Here is a 16,806-nt window from a genome sequence, read left to right as displayed (position 1 = left end):
GCTCTGGCTGTTGGTGGTGCCAGGGATCAAACCTGGGACCTATTGCAAACAAGTCCTGTGAACTACCACTATGTATTTTTATTTATTTATATATTTTAATTTTTTTCTTTGGTGGAACTAGGGCTCAATTTCATTGCTCCAGCACTGATTTTTTTTCTTCCCATTTAAACAGACAGAGACAGTGACAAAAAGAAGAGACATCATAGTGCCAGTGTTTCACTGGTGCCATAGAGTTCCCACGTGATACCGGGGCTTAAATCTAGATTTTAATTGCGCAGATGGTAAGGCATGTGACCTACCTAGTGAACTATCTTTTCAGTACCAATTCTATTTCTTTTTGAGAGAGAGTACAAAGCACTGTCCCAACATCTGTAGGCTACTTTGTTGCTGTGTGTGTGTGTGGTGCTGAGAATGGGGTTCAGAGCCTCACCCATGCAAGGCAGGTTTCCAAAATCATCTTAAAAGTTTGAATAGCCAGTGGGAATGCATTTGTTAACTTGCATTCTAATGTAACATTTTTATATCCTTTGCTGAGTTTCAGGGCACTCAGTGTTACTGCTGCCTTCCTCTCATTTTTTTTTCCCATCTTCTCTAGAATTCTTTCATCAAAGACCGATAAGGAAGAATAAAGGAACAAACCTATGGGGAGGTAAAAAAAAAAAAAAAAAAAAAAAAAAAACAGTCGGTTTGGTGATGTAGAAGGGAGTTTCTTTTCTCTGAAGTCACTGCCAGATGAAACTGAAGGATTCGAATGCGTTCACTCTGTTTGCTTTGGACAGATTTAAAGACAAGAACACAGTCATTTGTGTTAATTAAAATCTCTCAAACCTTTGTTTTAGCACTGTTCCTCCTCTCTCCCCACCAAATTAGGTGGAAATACCAGTTACCAGGGTCACCTTTAGCATGTTATGCATATAATCACTGAATGATTGTAAACAACCTTTGATTATTTTAATACTTTTGATTTTGAGGTGATTAGGAGGTTTAAACTACATTGTATGTTGTTCACAAGTTTATAAAATGCTGTTCTTCTGTACCTCTTAAAAGTGCTTAGTTGAGGCCATATCCACCACTGATAAATGAGAAAGAATGGGTACAAAATAAGTGAAATTATATGTTATAGGCTCCTCTTATTCCCTTAGCCCTCACATGATTCTGTCTCCTAGTCTGAATTTTTTTCTGTCTTCCTACTACCATAGTTTAGTTCAGGTTCTCTTCACTGCCTAGATCACCATAACTTTTTAATTAGTTTCTCTGTATCCATTTCCTCTAATCCATCTTCCATAGCATCACTGAAGCTATCTTCTCTCCAAGAGAAATGAGATTACATCACTTCTATACTTGTTTCCTGCTGACTTTAGTATAAAGTCCAAGCTCCTTATAGACTATATAGTAATCTGCCTCCTGCCAATATCACCCTGGTTTTATCTTTCATTATAACCCTCTTCCCTCATATATCCTGCTTTAATTATCTATAGTTCACCCAATGAACTACTAGTACATATCCAAAAGGGAAAGTTGGTTACAAAAAAGAATACTTAATATTTTTAAAAACATTTATTTATTTATTCCCTTTTGTTGTCCCCTTTTTTATTGTTGCAGTTATTGCTACTGATGTCGTTGTCATTGGGTAGTATAGAGAGAAATGGAGAGAGGAAGGGATGACAAAGAGCAGGAGAGAAAGACAGACACCTGCAGACCTGCTTCACCACTTGCAAAGCAAGTCCCCTGCAGATGGGGAATACTTGCAAAGAGCAAAATCTCCAAAGTCAATTTAAATAATTAAAGATAGATCTTTAAAAAATATTTTTGAACTGGAAAAAATATATACAAGACCACAGATTTGGGGATTGAAGGTCTTGTTTGTTTGCTTGTTTGTTTGTTTCCTCTGGGGTTAGCGCTGGGGCTAGGTGCCTGCACTATGAAGCCACTGCTCCTAGCGGACAACTTTTTTCCATTGCTGTTGTTGGATAGGACAGAGAGAAATTGAGAGAAAAGGGGAGGACATAGATAAACACCTGAAGACCTATTTCACCTGTAGGTGGGGAGACTTGAGCCTTTCCTTATGCTTTGCACTGTGTGCGCTTAACTTGGTGCACTACCTCCCAGTCCCTAAAGGTTCCTAACGTTACTGAAAAGGAAACGAGTTCAGATACCTTGAAAGGGTGTCCAAAGTCCTACTCAATAAGAGTTGTTAGTTGGGGACTCAGGCGGTAGGTAGCGCAGTGGGTTAAGCGGAGGTTGCGCAAAGCACAAGGACCTGGTTCCAGCCCCCCCGGCTCCCCACCTGCAAGGGAGTTGCCTCACAGGCGGTGAAGCAGGTCTGCAGGTGTCTATCTTTCTCTCCCCTGTCGTCTTCTCCTCCTCTCTCCATTTATCTCTGTCCTATCCAACAACAATGACAACAATAACTACAACAATGAAACAAAAGTAACAAAAGGGAATAGATAAATATTAAAAAAAAAGAGTTGTTAGTTGTTAGACTGGTTACCAGAGCCTGGCTATTGTAATTGCCACTTAATATTCAAACTAATTTATACCTTTCCTCACCTGACCACAAAAAGGACAGGCTGTGCAATCCTGAGATGATTCATGTTTAACTAAATAAGTTAGTAGAGGTTTTAATTCACTTAGGAAGTCACATATTGAGACGTATCTTGTTCTCATGTGTGTTATCTGTCCTAAGAGCTTTTCCAAGTCAATAGGATGAGATAAAGTGATGGTAACAAAAGGAATACAAAGTCTGATTACCACTATCTTGCACAGGTCATTTAATCTGAGGCATTTAGATACCCAGTTTTAAAAGTGAATTCAAAATATGTTCTAATGCCTTACAATTAAAAATCATGGTTTTTCAGTGTGTGTCTTTAAAAGATGATTATACAAACTTACCTCCTTTAAAGCATGACATAAGTTAGTTTATTTGCTAGCAGGGATTTACAACATCTTAAAAAATGAGTGATTTTCAGGCCTGGGGTAATAGTACCCTGGTGGTGTGCAGATTTGATCCCTCCAACGTGTCAGAGCTAGTGATACTCCTCTATTCATGCACTCTGCCTCTCATAAAAATAAACACATCTTTTTTTATTTTTATAATTTTTATTTGTAAAACGGAAGCACTGAAAAGACCATAGAATAAGAGGGGTAAAATCCCACACAATTCCCCCCCACACACACACCAGAACTCTATATCCCACCTGATAGCTTTCCTATTCTTTATCCCTCTGGGAGTAGGGACCCAGGGTCATAGAAAGTGAATCACTTTCCATCTTCCACTTTTCATGTTCACTATCTGGCTTGCCACTGTTTCTTCAAATGATCCAAGATCTTCTTTTCTGTAAAACACAAAATTGGAATATTGTATCCTCTTATTTTATATTATCTGTAAGATTTCACTTTGAAGCCTGATTTTCACCAAAATTATCAATTTGGTTGATTGACTATTCATGGGTATCTGTATTTTGACTAAATCCAGGGTGCATACCTCAGTTTTGTGGGTACAAGTTAGTCAACTTACTCTGGATAACAGGAATTCATTTGAGCGAATCAAATTCTAAAGCAGGTTTATAATGAACCAAATAATGAATTTAAATTACAATAAAAGATATACCTTCCAATTTGATTGTACTAGATCTACAATTAGAGCAACTAAATCTCAGAATCAAATTATTAGAGAAACTGAATTAGTCATCAGAATGTATTTATTGGTGGAACTGAAACATCACCACAATTTTAATTATTTAAGCTGTATTTTTCTGTAAGAGTGAGAGAGGGCAGATTACAACACTGCTTAGTTCTGGTTTGTAGGTACTGGGGATTAAACCTGGGGCATTTAGGACCTCAGGTTTTAAAATTTTGTGTTCTAACATGTTGAGCTCTTACCCCAAATCCACTGTTTTACCATGTTCATAGCATTTTAATTATGTTTCTCTGAGGATAAAACCCATGACATACCTTTGACTCGAGAGGTATTTTTTTTAATTTTAGGCTTAACTGAGGAAAAACTTCCATCAACAAATCATTATGCTGCATGGTACTTTGGCTTATCTTGTTTATTTAAACTTGACTTTCTGGATATTTATGAAATATGACTAACACTCACTTTTAAAAGTTGCCTTTCTTCAGTGAACCCAAAGTGATTAGTAATGCTTCTCACACAAGGTCAACAATAACCTGAGACTTTCATCTTCAGAATTGCAATCATCAGAGAGTGCAAATGACTGTGCACAGTATTTTGCTTTATATTTTAAGGGCTAGGCAGGAAATCCAGCTATAGCACTGCATGAACCATGACCACCTTAAGTAGTGATTCCTTTTATAGGTAGAGATGTCGAATATAATCCAAGGCAAATTTCTAATTGTTTCTTTGGCACCTTGGGAGGAGTCTGTACTGCCAGCAATTCAAAGTCCCTATTGCTTCACATGTTCTGTATTTACTTATCAAATATTAGGAAATGGGAAGAGGACAAGGTTCTTTATTGGAAAGAGATAATATCTCTGAAACCAATCAATTCCACAGCAGGAGACATATAGACAGATAAATATGAAATGTAATTATTACATGGCAAAATGAGATTTTTCAGTACAACTAAAAAACCCAGTTTAGTTTCCTTCACAAACTCATTTATGCTTCCTAACATTTCAGACTTTTACTTAAGACTCACTTAAAGTTAAAATTCTGTATAAACACTCTTACTTACCATGTCTTCTCCAGTTATTAGGCAGCCTGAGGGGATGAGATAAGATAATAAAATACTTTTTAGATTAAAATATTTTAGGGCAGTTATGTTTTAAGTCAAATTTGACTACATAGAAATGCATTAGTAATTTACAAATAGCATAATGTTGTACTTAAACTCAATCCATGTCATTTGTTAAGCTTGAGACAATCTTTTTTGACAATATATGCTGAAATATAAAAAATGAGAGTTTTTTTTATTACTATTATCTTTATTTATTGGCTAGAGACAGCCAGAAATTGAGAGGAAAGGGGGAGGTAAGGGAGTGAGAAAGAGACACCTGCCGCACTGCTTCACCACTCACAAAGTTTTCCTTCTGCAAGTGGGGATCAGGGCTCTAACCCAGGTCCCTGCACAGGTAACATGCGCTCTCAACCAGATGTGCCACCACCCAGCCCCAAAACTGAAGGTTTTATAACTAGAACTTTTCAAAAATATTAAATAGATGCGGCCACCTAACATTACTTTTTCATGTAGAAATCTCGCTTTCTTTGTTCTTTAAATAAACTGCCTCCCTATCTAGCAAGTTGTCCTCTTCCCCTAAAACCTCCTTTATCTTTTTTAATTAGGAGGGAGAAAAAGTAGTGTTTTTAATATTAGTGTTATTAAATATGAGAGTTTCACACAAGACAGAAATAAAGAGACAAGCCAGAGCACCATTCTGTTACATAACACACCCAGAAACAAACTGAGAACCTTAGACATGCAAGTATGATGCTGCATCAGTTGAGATATATTTCCCCAGAAACAAAAACGCATGCTTTCTTTAGAAATCAAACTTTTTTTTTTGTTCCTAGTTTCTCTCTTTTATCAGATTAGTCATACAAATAAGTGGTGACTTTGTACATTTGCAAATTGTCAGAACAATTGGTGCATAATGAAATGACTACATTGGAAAACATTAAGTCCCTCAATAAAAAAAAAATTGCTGAGGACACTAAAAACTTTTGTCTATATTAAGTTACAGCAATTGTTATTTACTGTGTTTACAATGCTTTTTTAAAAAGATCATGCATTCTATTAGCTATTGAGGTGGTAATACCATTATATACCATATAGCCTCTGGAAAATCCACTGTACTTAATGAAAAATGAAAGTAGAAAAAACTGTGCCTTAGTATTCTGAATTTGCAGACTTCTGAATGGGTCTTGGGATCTCCAGAGTGACTCAAAATGACTGATATAAATTATAGCCCGCCCAAATGAGCCAATACAGTGGGGTCAAGCTTGACACACCCGATTGAACATTACTATGTGGCAAGGTCTAGCTAAAACCCCCAGCTCCCATTTATGAGTGAAGTTTAACAAGTGGTGAAGCAGTGCTGCAGGTTTCTTTCTCTCTTTTTCTCTCCCATCTTACTCTCTCTCTCTCTCTCTCTCTCGCTCTACATATACACACACACACACACACACACATACACACCCTCAATTTAAAAAAAATAAAGGAAAAAAGGTGGCTGCCAGAAGTAGTGAATTTATTATACAAGCCACCAAACCCCAGCAATCACCTTGGTGGCAATAAAAGAAACCAATACTGTGCCACCATATTGGAGGAGTCAATGAAAGAATTAACATATAAAAAGAAAAAGGATATTTAAAAAACTCTCATCTTACAAAAAAATGGAAAGACATCCTACCTATGCTCATAGATTGGAAGAAATAACATCATGAAAATGACTATTTTACCCAGAGCCATCCCTACCAAATCCCTACCAAAGTTCCACAAAATCTCTTCAAGAGATCAGAACAAAAGATACAGAAGTTTATTTAGAGACAGAAAGTAAGTGCACATGGCGCAAAGCACACAGACTGGTGTAAGGATCCCTGTTCAAGCCCCTAGCTCCCCACCTGCAGGGGGGCTTGCTTCACAGGCAGTGAAGCAGGTCTGCAGGAATCTATCTTTCTCTCCCCCTCTCTGTCCTATCCAGCAACAATTACAGCAATAATAATTTTAAAAAATGATAAACAAGGGCAAAAAAAAGGAAAAAAATAGCCTTGCCTCCATTAGCAGTGGATTCGTAGTGAAGGCACTGAGCCCCAGCAATAACACTGGAGACAAAAAAGAAAAAAAGAAAAAGAAAAAGAAAAAAAGTACCAATCCTGAGGGAAAAGAGCAAGAATGGAGGCATTAAGCTTCCTGAACTCAAAGCATACTACAGAGCCACTATAATCAAAATGGCCTGGTACTGGAACTAAACTCGACACACAGACCAGTGAAATAGAATTCAGAGTCCAGAAATCAGCCACTCACCTACAGTCTACTAATTTTTGACAAGGGTGGCCAAAATATCATATGGTTAAAGGAGAGTCTATTCAACAAATAGTGCTGAGAAAATGGGATTAAAACATGCAGAAAAACAAAACTGGACTACCATATTTAATCATATACAAAAGTTAACTCCTAATGGACCAAAGATTTTAAAGTTAGACTCGAAACTATGAAATACTTACAATAAAACATAGGCACAACTCTAGTTTTTGCAGCATCTTCATTTATTAGCATCCATTTGCAAAGGAGGCAAAAGGAAAAAATCCAGTGGGACTACATCTAGCTGAAAAGCTTCTGTATGATAAAGAGAATCACCACTATAACAGATCCCTCATTGAGTTGGAGAAAATCTTAATGTGTCATATATCAGACTTAATGTGTCATATATCAGACAGAGTCATATATCAGCTGATAGACAAAATACACAAAGAACTCACCAAACAACAATAAAAAGACAACCCCACTGAAAAGTGGGGAGAAGATATAGGCAGACTTTTCTCCAAAGGGCCAACAGACATATGAAAAAATATTCATAGCCACTGATGATCAGGGAAATGCTAATAAAAGCAAGATACCACTTTACACCTGTAAGAATGTCATACATTAGAAAAGACAGACACACCAGCTGCTGTAAAGTTTGTGAGGGGTGGAGTGGGAAGAACTTTCCTACATTGTTGGTGGGGATGTAAATTGGCCCAACCCCTATGGAAAACAATCTAGAGATTCATCAGAAGTCTAGAAATGACCCAGCAATCCTCCCAGGGATTTACCCAAGGAAAAATAAAAACACCTATCCAAAAAGACCTATGCACATCAATGTTTATAGCAGCACAGCTTGCACTAGACCAAACCTGGAAGAAACCCAGATGACCAATGACAACAGGTGAATGGCTAAGAAAGTTATGGTACATATACACAGTAGAGTACTATGTAGCTGTTAAAAGTGTTATCTCCTGTATTGTGGTGAGAACTTGAAGTCATCATGTTGGGTGAGAGAAGCCAGAAAGAGAAAGACCAATACCAAATGATCTCACTTATAGTTGGGAAAATGTAAGGTAAAGCTTGGATGGGGTGTGACATATTGCACCAAAGCAAAGGACTCTGGGGAAGAAAAGAAAGGGATTGGATGAAGAGACACTGGGGTCCTACTGTGTCTCCTAGAAATCAAGGGGAAATGAGAAGTTGTGCCTATGTGTTAAAGACTATACTGTAAACCATTAACTCCCCAGTAAAATATAATAATAATAAAACAGAAAAATAAAAGATCTCATGACATGGTTTCAGAACCCAGATTACTTAATTCTGAATCCATACATATTTGGACTTCCTAGTGGCATAGGTCAATGATTTTTGTTTGCTTGCTTTGTTTAGTTAAAATAGGATCAATCACAACAACATTCTTATTCATCTGAATTTCCAATTGTGGATCTCAAGAGGAAGAGAGTAAGAATATGAAAACACAAAGGACAGGGCTAAGCAGCAATCTGGCCATCAGAAACAATATCAAAGTCTATATATGAAAAATTTCAAATATATCTTAATAAACATGGCAGACACTGGAAGACACTGTTCTAGATGCCCCCAACTCGTGCCATCAGGTTCCATGGGCAACTGAGAATCTCAGCTTTACATCGCTAAGTTAGCAAATGGCATCAGAACCAAAGCAAAATGCTAATTAGTAGGAGTAAATAAATTTATATCACCAGACCAAAAAATTCTAATTTAGAAAAATACTTCTGGTGGTCCAGGAGATGGCACAGTGGATAAAACACTGGACTCTCAACCATGAGGTCCTAAGTTCAATCCCCGGTAGCACACGTACCAGAGTGATGTCTGGTTCTTTATCTATCTCCTGTCTTTCTCATGAATAAATAAATTCTAAATAAAAAAAAAGAAATATATTTCAGGGGGTGTGCCTGGGTGGTGGCACACCTGGTTAAGTGCATGTGTTACCATGTACAAGGATCCAAGTTCAAGCCCCTAGTTCCCACTTGCAGGGGGGAAGCTTCATGAGTGGTGAAGCAGTGCTGCAGGTGTCTGTCTCTTCTCTCCTCTCTCAATTTCTCTCTCTTCTATCAAATAAAACAAGTTAAGAAAAGGAAACCAAGTAACTTGGTTATAAAATAATAATAATAGAGAAAAATACTTCTGAAAGTATTATGCTAGGTAGATCAAATATTAAGATTTCCATCGTATTTTCTTTCAATGAATTCGTATTTTCTAACTTTGAATTTTAAATCCTGAAATTTTTTTCTGTTTGTGTGAATTTCTAATTTATGCTTCCACACATTTTTAAAATCTATACTGTTTATAATAGGTTGGATAGCATCTCCCAAAATTTCACATCCACCAAGAACCTCAGAATGTGACATTTTTTGGGAAAAGGGTCCTTATCGATGTAATTAGTTAAGATGGGGTGATGCTGGTTTACAGTGAGATCTAAATTCTATGACTGGTAACCTTATAAGAAGAATAGGTAAAAATTTAGTAGGGAGAAGAAGGCCATATGAAGGTGGGAATAAGTGAAGCAGCTACAAGCCAGCGAATGCTGAGGACTGCCAAAACTGAGGACTGCAGCAACCACCAGAAGCTAGAAAGCAGCGAAGAGTTAGTCCCTTTAGATGAAGTATGGCTGTCTCATCATCTTAATTTCAGACTGCTAGTTCTCAGAATATGAAAGTGCAGACTTACTGTTTTAAGTCACCTAGTTTGTGAAAGCAACCCTTGAAACTAAAACATTAATTCAGCCAGTCTGTAGTTTGTACTGATCTTTGGGGAAGAAAATAATGGGTTAAAGTCAACCTGAGCTTTCCCTTGGATCAGTTTTTTAAAATATGCCAAATACACATAGTAAAGTGTACTGTTGGGAGTCGGGCTGTAGCGCAGCGGGTTAAGCGCAGGTGGCGCAAAGCACAAGGACCGGCGTAAGGATCCCGGTTCGAACCCCGGCTCCCCACCTGCAGGGGAGTCGCTTCACAGGCGGTGAAGCAGGTCTGCAGGTGTCTATCTTTCTCTCCCCTCTCTGTCTTCCCCTCCTCTCTCCATTTCTCTCTGTCCTATCCAAAACGACAACAATAATAACTACAACAATAAAACAACAAGGGCAACAAAAGGGAATAAATAACATAAATATTTTTAAAAAGTGTACTGTTTAAGCCATTTTAAAGTATAGAATTCAGGGGTATTTAGTTGTTCTAAGTTACCTCCCATTTTCAATAAGTTAAGTTTTAGTTCTGGCCATTAACCTATTAGGAAAGAGGCAAAAGTTGAATAAAGCTTGGATGAATTACCCAATTTATTTTTTCTTATATTTGTTGCTAATTAGGAGAGTCCAATTCCAGAAGAAGCAGTACTTTTTTTTTTTTTGTAACCATATTTATATAGAAACCGGAATTATCCACAGGAAAGCAATGGTGCCAGAAGGATAAAGGGTAAATATAACACTACTAGGAAAAGCTCAACATTTATTCATTTAGTAATTCATTCCTACCAATAAAAATTTCATCTTCACAAGCACAATCACTATGAAAGCTAGATGTACATTTCTACAGTTTTCATCATGAAAACCTCTAGAAAGACTCAATTCCTGGGCAGCCCTAATTCTGTACATACAAAGTCAGTTTTTTGATTTCCAGTTCTTCCCTTCCTCAGTGTTTCCTATTATATTTGTCAATGTTTGGAAAATGCTATACTCTTGTATTACCTTCCAGGAAAAAAATTTGTGATATACCCAATTCCAGGAGTAAAAGAGCCAGTGTGTACTGCAATATTTATTTAGCATTCAGCAGTAAAAGGAAAAGTCTTATTAGGTATTAATGCCACTGGGTTTTTCTTGCTATAGCTTACTAAATTTGGAGAGATGAGCCCACTTGAGAAAAACATCAGCCAAGCATCTATATACTATTTAAAAATACACTTTATTTAATTTTGGGCAGAGAAAATTTGAGGTGAGGGTGAGACAGAGACAGCTCTTTTTCACTGTGTGTAAAGCTTCCTACCTGTGGACAGGGAAAAAGGCCTTGAACCCTGGTCCTTACAAGTGGTAATACTGACCGGGAGTGCCCTCATCCAACCCCCTAGGACCAGCATCCATAACTGTCCAGTTTAATTCTACTTCTCCCAGCAATTTTAATAGTTTAACAAAGGGCAAACCTCAATATACTTTAGAAGGTTTAATTTATAATGACCATTTCCCAATTAAAATTTAATGATTCTCATTATTTTTATAGAAGCAGAAAATCAATGCTAATCCTTCTGATATTTACTCGTGAAACAAGTGAGCTACTATCCCTCCATGAGTTGTTATAGAATATGTAAGCTGAAAGGGTGCTTATTTAGTCCAGCACCTTAACTAGTGGATAATGAGAAAAGGCTCAAACCCTTATCACAGAACCTATCATCTGGCAGGTTTACAATTATCTAAAGCGGGGGTCGGGCGGTGGAGCAGTGGGTTAAGCGCATGTGGCCCAAAGCGCAGGGACCGGTGTAAGGATCCCGGTTCGAGCACCGGGCTCCCCACCTGCAAGGGAGTCGCTTCACGGGTGGTGATGCAGGTCTGCAGGCGTCTATCTTTCTCTTCCCTTCTCTGTCTTCCCCTCCTCTCTCCATTTCTCTCTGTCCTATCCAACAACGAATTGCGTCAACAAGGGCAATAATAATAACCACAACGAAGCTACAACAAGGGCAACAAAAGGGGGGGAAAAGAATTATCTAAAAATTCAAGATATTTTCTAATCATTTTTAAGTTGAGGGGTACAGTGGGAAGTAAAGATGGGTTAGAAAAGCAACACTGTGACTGATCACGTGCTTTTAATCTTCAGTGTGAAATAAAGGAAACCATTCTCCTGGACATACTTTCACACCCTATAGCAGTTGCATTTGAAACCAATTAAGAATTTCAGCCACCAAACTCTAGGGTGATAATTACTTTATGAAGTGGGTCATCACTTGGCTTCAATGTTTAAGCCACTGTCGAAAGTGACAGCTGGGAGTATGGATCGACCTGTCAACGCCCATGTCCAGTGGGGAAGCAATTACAGAAGCCTTACAGAAGGGCATCGGAACCAAAGCAAAATGCTAATTAATTAGTAGGAGTAAATAAATTTATATCACCAGACTGAAAAATTCTAATTTAGAAAAATACTTCCGGTGGTCCAGGAGATGGCACAGTGGATAAAACACTGGATTCTCAACCATGAGGTCCCAAGTTCAATCCCTGGTAGCACGGTAGACCTTCCACCTTCTGCACCCCATAATGACCCTGGGTCCACACTCCCAGAGGGATAAAGGATAGGAAAGCTATCAGGGGAGTAGATGGGATACGGAGATCTGGTGGTGAGAATTTTACCCCTCTTATCCTATGGTCTTGTCAGTGTTTCCATTTTATAAATAATTTTAAAAAGTGACAGCAACACGCAATGTTGAAACACTTATAAATTCATCTTACTCCTTCAACTAATGCATCACGTTATACATTATTTTAAAACAAAACATAATTGGGAATGTTCTGTTAGAGGCTGGGTAAGTTCATGTGCCAATGGAAGGAACAACAAACAAAAAACACCTCTTGGAAATTTCAGTTGTGTGCAGACTTGATTATACATGACACTTCACTGCTTTTTTATGTGTCTGCCTCCCAGATTTTACCATGAGTAAGAACAGAAGGAATATGTGCACTGATACATATTTATATACCTATAACAGATATTTAAGTATGTGCATATAACACATACTTTTTAAATTCAGAAGTTGAAAGTGCCAGAAAAAAAAAAGATCTAGGAAACCAGTGTCAACTAGCCACAGGTAACTAATAAGAAAGATCATATAGTAGTTGACAACAAGGTCACTTTCACCGTAATCTCATTCCATAACTACTGAAATGGAATTCAATTGTCCATTTCTAGTTTTGTAAACGAGGTCCAGCTGGGAGGAACATGCTTGCTTTCTCTTAAGATTCGTGCTTTTCACATAAAGGCATATAGATCATGGAGATGAAGCTTAAGGCCGTAAAACCTGGAGGCAGTGGGAGCACGAAGAAGCCGGGAATCTCCATTGTGCGTGCTGTGCCGCAGAATCCTCGGCTTCGCCAGCGAGGACGGTCCCGGAGGTCCAACCTTGGAGAGGGAATCCTAAAGCACGGGAGGTGCCAACCCCCCCGCGAGGGCTAGCCGACCAAGGAAAGCAAACGGCAGAAATGAGGCGGGACACGAGTCTTCCTCCCACGCCCACGGCGGGCTCCCAGTCACGTTAGCGACCGTTCTGCCGCCCCCGCACCTTTCTGAGCCACCTCCAGGTTCCCCGGCGCTTAGGGGAACACTCGGCCTCTCCCACTCGCTACGTGTAGGAGGCCTAGCGCGCCTATCCCCCCCCACGGTCGAGCGGCTCCGCAGGCGGCCCGCTCGGCAGGGGATTGCTTCTGTCTGGGGCTCCGCGGAAGCGGTGTTCGTGTCTGGCGCGCACCCGCTCAGCTTACACTCCCCGCCACCCTCCCCAAAGCCAACAGGGCGCTACTCGCGAGCCCATCAGCGTTCCCGGCCCCGCTCGGGCTGGGTCGGCTCCTTCCCGCTCCTAGGATTCCGCAACCGAGCTCTCACTCCTCCCCTCACTCTCCACGAGTAACAAGCTTCGCAGTGTAGCTCCGCCCTGTCCCCGAGTCCACCCCCGCAGCCTCCAGAGCAAGTGCTAGTTCCCCCCCGCCCCCCGCGCCTCCCGCAGCTCTTGCATCTAGGCGTCCCAGGTCTCCCGCTCCGTAGAGCGCTCCCGGTCCCTCCGGCCTCGTCGGGACGACCGCAAGTGCTCTCCCACCCGCGGCAGCTCGCTGCCTGCGACCCGCACTCGAGGTCGCGCGCCCCGACTCCGCCCCCTCCCGCGGTCTCGCGCAGCCCGCGCCGGTCTCTGCCCGCGCAGCCCGCGCCGGTCTCTGCCCGCACAGGCCGCGGCCGCCGCGCGCCCCGCCGCCTCCCCCACCGGCCCCTCAGGCCTCGCGCTCCCCGGGCACTCGCGCTCTCGCGCTCTCCGAGGCGAGCGCGCTCCCGGCCCGCGCGCTCCGGGCTCCGGCTTCTCCCGGCTCCTGTCAGTGCGGTGACTGCGCTGGGAAACATGGCGACCGAGGGAATGATTCTCACTAACCACGATCATCAAATCCGAGTCGGAGTCCTCACAGGTAACAGGGGGACGAGGCTCGGGACCGCCGCTATCTCTGTAGCCGACTTGCCTCTGGCTTCCGGCCGCTAGTGACCCCGCTCTGCGGCCTCGGGAGGAGGGAAGGCGAAGGAGAAAGATTGGGGGGGGGGGGTGCGTTTTACAACCGCTGACAGCTGCTGGAGGTGGGGGTGTTTCCTCGGGGTCCCCCGGGAGCCGCAGCCAACCCCGTGGGATCTCGGGCCCTTGTGGCTGCCCAGCCGAAGTCCTTGGCCCCCAGGGACCGAGGGGCCAGTGCGGCGGGCGCTGCGGGGCTCCTTGCTGCCGGCTGTGGCGGCGGGATCCCGGCTCCGCAGTCTCGAGCACGCCGCTCGCGGCCGGCCGGCCGACTGGCCGGCTCCTTCCCTCCGCGAAGGCTGGTCCTGGAGAGGGGGAATCCCACGGCCACCGCCGCTGCCCCGCCACCCACCCGGGCGGCCCCGCGTCGCTCTGGCTGTGACTGCCCGGGGGTGCGCACCGGCTGGACACGACACTGGTGCCCATCGGCCGAAACTCTACTCTGCGCGAGCCGGGCACCCCCTCCGCCACCCCTGGGACACCGCTCGTCTCCCCTGGGAGGTGGGAAGGGAGCGACTTGGACCCGGACCTCTGAAACTGCATTCCCCGCGTCCAGAGCACAGGGCCCTCTGCCTGCCCCCTTGCTTCCTCCTCTGTTTCTTTAGAGGGACGGGCTGCAGCATGTAGCCGGGGGATCCAGCCCCCCGCCCCCCCGGCTGGAGCGAGGATTCCCCCCACGGGCTCATCTGTCCCCCGCCCTTCAGAGACCCTCCGCCGCCCAGCTCCCCAGCTCCCTGGTCCCGAGGCTCGTGGGGGAGCGAGCGCACTTTTCCGCGGTCGTCTTTCCCTCCTCGCGGAAGCGGTGTGTGCTCTGCATGTCTGATTCCCTGGCGTTGTATTGGGGGTAATCGCCCCGGGTTCGGCGAGAGGCGGTTGCTGCAGGGCAGGACTTCCGAGATGAATAGCAAGCCGATTTGTAGGGGTTTCTGCGGTGGTTCTGTATAGTTGGCAAGGTTGGTATGTTGAAAAAAAAAAAAAAAAAGAAGAAGAAGAAGAAGTAGAAGAAAGAAAGAAAAGGACTGAAAGGACTATATTTGGAAGCTGAGGACTGAGTTCTGAGTGAGGGAAATCTGAGACTTCACAGATGTGATTTTTGGGAAAAGAAACGTTGTAGAAGGGAATCCTAGTATTCCCCCCCCAACACACACTCCCCACCCCAACCCCTTCTTTATAATTTAATTTTTTTTTTTTGCCTTGTCAAATCCTGACAGGTTGAGACGGTGCTCAAAAAGGGACTAAATTGAGTGAGATTTGCTTTTATTACTAGCTAGGGGAAAAAAATCTGTCAGTAAATAGTGTAAATGCTAATTTGGCTGCTGAGTTTTAGGAACAGGAAACATTCTTTTAAGTAAGCAGGAGGAGATTGCCTTCTCTGATGTTTTCTCTCGGCGTTAAATGGTGATTTATTGAACTTTCCTAATCGAAAGCCTTTGGAATGGAGAAACTAGTCTAAACCAGTTGCAGGAAAAGGAACACCCTCCTCCCCCATCATAAGATGCGCTGTTCACTTCTTTTGGTGCCTAAATGATTGCCTTGTGCGGGATTCAGTTGTATCTCAGAATTCTTAGAGTTGTCATTGCTAATTTTCAAAGAATCTAATTATGGTGTGTCAAAGTGTATACCCTATATCAGGTTGATACCTTTAGCTTCCTCTTTAAATTCTAGCCATGCTTTGAAAATTAATATAATTAAAGTGAGCATTAAAGACACCAAAGTGTGTCAGTTGCCCATGGAAATAAAAGGTCATTGATGCTTTTAAAGTTAAGCCATAGAAATTTCAAACAAAATTTTCTATTTAAGCTTATAGTAATTTTATTTAGTGAAACCTCTTACCTAGTTCTAAGTGACAGACAGGTATTTTACAGAATGCCTTGAAAGATAAAAACCCTTCTCTGTATTCCTATAGCAAACAAGTAAAGAAACAGTATCTAATTATTACGTTATAATTAAACTACCAAATAAACTACCCATGCTTTAGATTGCTAATGTGGAAAGAAGTCTATATTCAGATAGATTGGGAACAAATATGATTATTTGAAGGGAGAATTTAATGCATTTACCAGAGATAAGAAAATGGCATTTTATTTATTTATTTATTTATTTATCACCAGGATTATTGCTGGCTTCACCATTCTTGGTGATCATTTTCCTCTTTTTCCCTCCTGCCCTTTCTCACCTCCCCTACCTGCCTTCTTTCCTTCCTTCCTCCTCCTGCTATCCCATTCTTCTTCCTCTTCCTCTTTTCTGGTAGAGACAGAAAGAGAAAGAGAGAGAGAGAAAGAGAAACACTTGCTTCACTGCTAGTAATGTTTGTACTCTACGAGGTATGCCATTGCCCTACCCCTCAAACTGGCATTTTTCTTCTTTTTTTTAAAATATTTATTCCATTTTTGTTGCCCTTGTTGTTATATTGTTGTAGTTATTATTGATGTCGTTGTTGTTGGATAGGACAGAGAAATGGAGAGAGGATGGGAAAACAGAGGGGGAGAGAAGGATAGACACCTGCAGACCTGCTTCACTGCCTGTGAAGTGACTCCCCTGC

At 41.8% G+C, this 16,806-nt stretch overlaps 3 protein-coding genes across 15 annotated transcripts in view; 2 read left to right on the top strand and 1 right to left on the bottom strand.

The window, feature by feature from the left end:
• Nucleotides 1-657, top strand: part of CCDC196 (coiled-coil domain containing 196) — a 31,589-nt gene extending 30,932 nt beyond the window's left edge. Inside the window, 1 exon segment of the mRNA XM_060174135.1 lies at nt 596-657. The gene's annotated coding sequence lies outside the window, so the exon portion shown is untranslated.
• A 1,634-nt stretch (nt 658-2,291) lies between these two features.
• Nucleotides 2,292-14,943, bottom strand: LOC132533427 (collagen alpha-1(I) chain-like). Of its 3 annotated transcripts, XR_009545304.1 has the most exons (4): nt 14,136-14,943; nt 13,020-13,170; nt 3,198-3,335; nt 2,292-2,385 (listed from the first exon to the last, which is right to left on the bottom strand). XR_009545304.1 is itself a non-coding variant. In XM_060174810.1 (3 exons), exons 1-3 carry the CDS (start codon nt 14,805-14,807, stop codon nt 3,289-3,291), a joined length of 870 nt encoding a protein of 289 aa, XP_060030793.1. In that variant the 5' UTR covers nt 14,808-14,943; the 3' UTR covers nt 3,122-3,288. The 3 variants fall into 3 exon arrangements, 2 of the variants coding, with proteins under 2 accessions (XP_060030793.1, XP_060030792.1); XM_060174810.1 differs by lacking the exon at nt 2,292-2,385 and having other exon boundaries at nt 3,122-3,335; XM_060174809.1 differs by lacking the exons at nt 2,292-2,385; nt 3,198-3,335 and having other exon boundaries at nt 12,463-13,170; nt 14,136-14,942.
• Nucleotides 13,970-16,806, top strand: part of GPHN (gephyrin) — a 411,021-nt gene continuing 408,184 nt past the window's right edge. For all 11 annotated transcript variants that reach the window (XM_007525822.2, XM_060174807.1, XM_060174805.1 and 8 more), the window contains exon 1: nt 13,970-14,169. In XM_007525822.2, coding sequence (XP_007525884.1) covers nt 14,106-14,169 — 64 coding nt within the window. In that variant the 5' untranslated portion in view covers nt 13,970-14,105. The remainder of the gene's footprint in view (nt 14,170-16,806) is intronic.

Source organism: Erinaceus europaeus, chromosome 16 (assembly GCF_950295315.1).
Source record: "Erinaceus europaeus chromosome 16, mEriEur2.1, whole genome shotgun sequence".
Classification (NCBI taxonomy): domain Eukaryota; kingdom Metazoa; phylum Chordata; class Mammalia; order Eulipotyphla; family Erinaceidae; genus Erinaceus; species Erinaceus europaeus.
This window is presented reverse-complemented; position numbering and strand designations above follow the sequence as displayed.